We start from the raw sequence: 6,327 nt of genomic DNA, 5'->3' as shown, positions 1-6,327 counted from the left end.
GGCCCGGACCGTGACCGCACGCCGCCACCAGCTGCGGCTCAGGGGGCGGGGGCGGGCGCGACGGGCTCCCCCTCACCACCAGCCGCGGGGCCGGAGAAGCCGAGGCCGACCGGGCGTCGCGCCCCGACCCGGCCCCCCTTCCCCCAGGGCTCACACCACGGGGGGGCCGGCCGCACGCACACGGCCCCCCACCTGCCGGACGCCCGGCGGGGCCCAGCGGGACCCTCCCCCGACTCGGAGGGGGGAGGCGCGGGCCGCGGTAGGCAACGAGCGGCACACGGCCCCACCGCGGGGCCGGCGCACCCAACTCCCTCCCCTCCCACGGAGGGCGGGGGAGTTCTGCTCTGCCCACGTGCTCTGGCAGTCGCCACGGTGGCCACTGCGCACTCGGGAGGGGCAGCGGCTGGGGGGTCCGGTACCCCAAGGCTCCCTCTCGGATCGCTAGAGAAGGCGTTCTCACCGAGGGCGCGCCGTCCCTCACCCGGACCGTGTCGCCTTCGGGCCCACGGAGGCGCTCCCACCAGCCACCAGTCCTCAGCTGGGCGGGAGGGGTCTGCGGTACAGGGAAGCGGACCACCGCGCAGGAGCGTGTGCGCGGTCAGGGCCAGAGCAGAGCCCGCGTCCCGCCCCCTGCGAGGCCTCATCCGCCAAGGAAGGCCTCCACGACGAGGGGAACAGGCACGCCTCTCCCTACCGCCTCGACCCCCCGTCCCCCGAAGAGAGCCACTCAACGGGACACACAACGCCACCGTGGCGCGGACCCGAGGGGGACACCGGGTTAAGGGAAACGACACCACCACTCGGCCTCAGGCACCTGAGGGACGACCTGGAGCGCTCCAGGGGCACCACCGAGGGTCACGCGAGGCACGCTCACACACCCGCGTGGGGGTGCGCAGCGTGGCGGCGGCGGCACAGCCCTCCCCGCCACAGGGAGGGCCGCTCGCCGGGCACACGCCGAGAAGGCGAAGCGAGAGCAATCTGCGGTGTCAGAAGACCAACGGCCCCCACTGACGCCCCGAGGCAAAGGACAGGAGACCGAAGATCAGGGCCAGAGGCCACACCCAACCCCTGCCTTCCTCCTCACCCTCCCTGATGGGCAGCGGGGGGGGGGTGGGGGGGGGAGAAGACAAGCGAGGGGCCCCGCGGACAGACCGAGAAGAGCGGACGCGCTCACTGGGAACGCCCGTCCCTCGTCTGGCACGGCTTAGGCTCGGCCCGGGAGAACACGACCACACCACATCGATCCATTGAGCCAAGGTGGAGCGGGGGGAGGCACGGTGAGGACAGTCACCAGAGGGGCCCGCTTTCAGCCTCGCCGGCAACCTCCGTCCCCCCCCACCTCGCCTCAGGCGAGAGCAGCCGACGACCCCGAGAGGAGAACGCCTGACACGTGGCACGGAGCCCACAGGGCGGGGGTCGTCCCAGCCGCCACCAGGTGCCCACAGCGGGGGTGAGGGACGCCCAGGGTAGAAGACCCACGCGCCGCGCCACCCCGCCCCGCCACCCTCGGGTCGCCCAGAGACCGGAGGTGGCACCAAGGGTCGGGTCAGCCAGACGACACCACACAGGAGCCGGCGCACAGGCCCAGGCGGGCGGCTCCAGCGGCAAGGGCCGAACCGGGCACCAGCTGGCGGCCCAGAAACCCAGAGCCCCGCGTGCGTCCAGAGACCCACAGTCCTCGGTGGCAGACACCAAAGGAGACCGTGTCAGCACTTACCTGGTGGCAAAAAAGGCCTATTAAGGGCGACGAAATGACACCAGCCGACAGCGGAGCCCATCTACGACTCGCAGAGAGGGCCCCCGGAACCTTGTCCCGGCCACCTGTCCCCAACGCTGCCCCATAAACACCAGGCCCCGAGCTCTCTTGGGGGCGGGGGGGGTCATCTGGTCGACCGGGAGGGGGGAGGGGGCGCGTGGTGGCCAAAGCGGGGCCGCGGACACCAAGGTGGGGGGGGGGGGGAGGGGAGCTGGCCGAGGACGCCCTCCCCGCTCCGTCCACCCGGGTAGGGGTACCGGTCCGTCCGAGTCTCCGAACGGGGATTTGGCTTCGATGTGCCAAAGGAAAACAGAAGACAGAACCGTCAGCGAGGCGCTTCCCACGAGACGAGCGGGCCCCGACCAGGGACCGCGCCCGGGGCCCAGACCGTCCCAGACGGGGCATCCAGGACGGCCCGAGCCGGTCCCCACCTCCCGACTGGGATTCAGAGAGTCGGAGAGGGGTGAGCCAAAGTCGCGTCCGACGACCGAGACCCACGAGGGCACGCTGAAGGGTCGAGCGCGCCCTCCCCGGCCACCCGCGGAAGCAGGGTCCGGTCCATCCACGTCTCCGGACCCGTCAGGACTTTGACAGAGAAAAAGCACGTGTGCCGGGAGACGCCTCGGGCGACCGGACCCCACGGGGGGGACCGCACACGCGCCTCCCCCGGTCAACCCTCGGGTCCCCGCCTCCGGAGTGCGACGCGGAAAACACCCCGGGCAGAAGGGACCCGAGGGCCCGGACCCAGGCGCGCCCTCCGGCGACCTCCAAGCCACCGTCTGGGCCGGTCCCCACCTCCGGAGCGGGGCCGAGGGCGAAGCACACGCTCCTGAGGGCGGCCCAGGAGGAGTCCGGACCGCCGAGCCCGAGTCCAGGCGCTCCGGGCAGGGAAGACCCTCTCCCCGCCCACCGCGGCGGCCCGGCCCAGGCAGGGTCCGGGCGGTCCGTCTCCGCGGCCGCAGGGGCACGGGGGCACGGGGAGATGCTGGTCGACCCGGTCAGGCCGCCCCGCAAGCCGGCTCCGGTGCGCCGCGACGGTCACCCTCCTCGGAAACCTAGAGAACCAATCTCCGGCGACAGCGGGACTGTCCCCAGGCCTCGGCGCCACCGGGACTGTCGCCGCCAGCGTCGCCGGTGTCTGAGAGCTCTGCCTCGGGCCCAGAGGCTGAGTCACAATCCTCCTGAAAGGCCTCGCCGAAGCTCCAGAGGGGAGGGACAATATCCAAGCGGCCGCCAGGTGGCTCCCGACAAGCGACTCGAACGTCCCGAGGACGTGTCGCTGTCGCCGGCCGCCGGGGACGCCACCGCGCCGGCCGCCCAGACGCCCGAGCTCGGCCCGGAGCCTCCGCCGCCGAGCGACGCGACGCGACGCGACCCCGGCCGCAGAGGAAGGGAGAGACGCTGGGAAGGGTCTCCTCAGGAGGCTGCCACGGAGGAGACTCACTCCCCCACGCGATTCCGGGGTGCTGGGGGGGACATTCCACGGAGACGCCGGCGGGCGGTGGGGGCTCGGCGGAGAGAGGGGCACCAGCGGCATCGCAGACTCCCCCGGCCCCCCTCCCCCGCAAGAGAGAGAGAGGGAGGGAGGGAGGGAGGGAGGGAGGGAGGGGCCGGCAAAGCGAAACCAGGCGAGCGCTGCTCGGAGAACAAAGCAGGACTTTGGAAAGCAGACACAGACACGCAAGCCCAGGAGCAACAAAGAAAAAGGAGGAGACACACTCGGAACCCCCAACAAGAGAAGACACAACTCAACCTGGGTAGAGACCGCGACAGAGTCCGAAGACCACACACCCGAGCACGCGCCGGTGGGTGGGGAAAGTGCCCTTGAGGTCAGGAGAACATGGATTTCCAAAGAACTGAACTGGCCACAAACACCAGAATGGCAGGCGGGCGGGAGGGCGGGCGGGAGGTCTGGGGTGGCAGGGCTGCAGGAGTGGGGGTTGGGAGGGGCGGGGGTGGGGGGTGGGGGGTGGGGCTGGGGGGCGTGGAGCTGAGGAGGACCGGACCGAGTCAATAGGGATCCACTAAATAAACCCCGTGTTCCAGGACAACAGCCAGTTACATGAATCAATAACTTTTTGAAGTAGATCAGAAAGGAAATGAAACAAAACCACCAGGCAGCAAAGTCAAGTCATAGAACTGCTCCGGCTGCTGAAAAGTCAGAGAGAGGGGGAGGGGGAGGGGGAGGGGGAGGGTGAGGGGAGGGGGAGGGGGAGGGGGAGGGGAGGGGAGGGGAGGGGAGGGGAGGGGAGGGGAGGGGGAGGGGGGCGAGAGAGCGAGAACGCATGCACATGTGCCTAGACGCGTGTCCATATGTATACGCACGCGTATTCGCGTCTATATATACGCGCACACATGGGTATCAACAAACACGTTCGAAGGGCATGCTCACATACACGCATGTGTCTGTGTGCGCACGTGGATGCCTAGGCGTCTCTACTGTGCGTGTATGCTTGCGTGTCTACACGTAGACACAGGCATATATACACAGACGTACACGGATACACACAGGCACGAATACACACGCTCACATGTGCAGAGACGTCGGTATCCATAGACACATACATACAAAGAAAGGCGGACGTGTCAACACATACAGATGCACACGTGTGTGTACGTGTGATGTAGACACACAGGTGTGGGTGCACGTATATGCGTACACGTCCGTGCATGCTTCCCTAGACGCATCTCTCCGCGTGTGTGTATGCACACATGCATACGCACATACGGACACATCCATAGACGTCTACGTCTCGCGTACAGAGGTCCGCACAGACGTGCGAGTGTCTATGTGTCGATATACACACAGGTCTGTAGAAGTAGACATGCGTGCACGTACGCACGTACAGGTGCACGGGTGCGTCTAGAGTGCCTATACGCAGATGCATGGGCATAGATGCGCACACACGTCAACGCATATGCGAACGTGCGTGTGTATACACACACGTCCCTAGAAGTCCGTGTCCATGTGCCTCTGTGCACAGATACCCACGTGTCTGTGTAGATGTGTACGTGCGCGCGTGTGAGTATCTATAGGTGTATCTATGTACATATGGATACTCACAGACACACACGGACGGAAACACACATCCGTGTGTGTGTGTGTGTGTGTGTGTGTGTGTGTGTGTGTGTGTGTGGTATATACGGGGAAAGCGCAAGCATATTGCAAAAGGGGCTTTTCTGTCCACAACGGATCAAGGCGTCAGACAACTCAGCCTCCCAAAGGGAAACGACCCCCGATGAGCGAAGTGGGCAGGCAGGCAGGGGGCCCGAGCAGACACCTTCCTTCCAAAGAAAGGGAGAACAGACAGACACCCAGAAGCACAAGGTAGAAAACACATCAGCGGCAGGGCTGGGCTGGGCCGGGCTGGGCTGGGCTGGGGCTGCCGGGGGTGGGGGCGGGCTCACGGAAGCATCCCGGGGCGTCTGTCTGGACAATGATCCTTCTCATTCGGAGGGGAAAGGCCCAGGAGCTGGAATCGCAATCGCGACAGCAAGTTCGACACATCAGAAGACAGTGGCTCCTGATCGATCGAACGCGTCTTTGCTGCCGCTGAGGAACATGTGGGCGGACTCGGAGAGATCACATCTCATCCCCTGGGGCCTCCCAGAGAGAGAAACCACATCCCTAGGGAAAAGAGTCCTGCGATTCCCTCGGAACACTCCACCAAAGAGTCCCCCTTCGACCCAACCCAGCCACTCCACGGAGTGCCCACGGAGGGGACAAAGAAGATACGGACGTGTGTATGTGTGGGATCGACCCCCATACCTAGGTAGACATCCGTACACACAGAAGGAGAGAGCTCTCTGTCTGTGTGCCTACGCCTGTGTCTATTCACTCACACACACACACACACACACACACACACACACACACACACACACACACACACACACACAGAGGAATGGGACTCAACCACCAGAAGGGAATGAAATCTCACAGTCTGCAGGAACTTGGAGAGACCTTTAGAGGGGATTATGCTCCACGAAATACCTCAGAGCCGTCGTTTCCACGCAGCACCTACCAAACGATGCACCGTGAACACAACAGAACCAAAGAGAAACAGGCTCCTAAGATACCACCACGGAACACGTGAGGGGTGGCCGGAGGAAGGAGCGGGGGACACGGTGGCGGGGGGTGGGGTGGGGGAGAGAATGAGGGAGACGGATGACGCGGCGCCACCTTCCCCTCAGGAAAGCCGTGAGTCGCGGGCACGCCATGACCCCGGATGTCATCTGCCGTGACGCCCAGTGGTGACGGACGGTCCCTCACTAGATGTATCCTGGTGATCGCTGTGTCACGCGCTACACTCGAAACCGTCGTCGGTACAGCTGAAAAGGAACGGGGGAACAAAACACGAAGGGGGAAGAAAAAAAAAAAAAAGGAAAGGAAGCAGGACGGGAGGAAGGAAAGAAGGCGAAAGAAAACGTTGGCAGTCAGTCAGAGGTCCATTTGAGAAGAGTGGGACTCGCGTGTGTGTGTGTGGAGGGGCGGGGAGTGGGGAGGCGGGGAGAGAAACTAGGGTGAGTAGGAGGACGGGGAGCAGGAGGAGGAGAAAGAAAAGGCCTCG

The 6,327-nt window shown here is 65.3% G+C and overlaps 1 protein-coding gene across 1 annotated transcript in view; it reads left to right on the top strand.

The window, feature by feature from the left end:
- The window catches only part of LOC128071360 (collagen alpha-1(I) chain-like), a gene marked incomplete at its 5' end in the record, with an annotated part of 10,780 nt that extends 4,766 nt beyond the window's left edge, over positions 1–6,014 (top strand). Inside the window, 6 exons of the mRNA XM_052664252.1 lie at positions 1–10; positions 148–259; positions 446–859; positions 2,008–2,175; positions 2,340–3,307; positions 5,951–6,014. The exon at positions 1–10 is cut by the window's left edge and continues 1,123 nt beyond it. Coding sequence (XP_052520212.1) covers positions 1–10; positions 148–259; positions 446–859; positions 2,008–2,175; positions 2,340–3,307; positions 5,951–6,014 — 1,736 coding nt within the window. The remainder of the gene's footprint in view (positions 11–147; positions 260–445; positions 860–2,007; positions 2,176–2,339; positions 3,308–5,950) is intronic.
- Positions 6,015–6,327: the final 313 nt, after the last annotated feature.

This window comes from Budorcas taxicolor, unplaced genomic scaffold (genome assembly GCF_023091745.1).
Source record: "Budorcas taxicolor isolate Tak-1 unplaced genomic scaffold, Takin1.1 scaffold3814, whole genome shotgun sequence".
Taxonomy (NCBI): domain Eukaryota; kingdom Metazoa; phylum Chordata; class Mammalia; order Artiodactyla; family Bovidae; genus Budorcas; species Budorcas taxicolor.
This window is presented reverse-complemented; position numbering and strand designations above follow the sequence as displayed.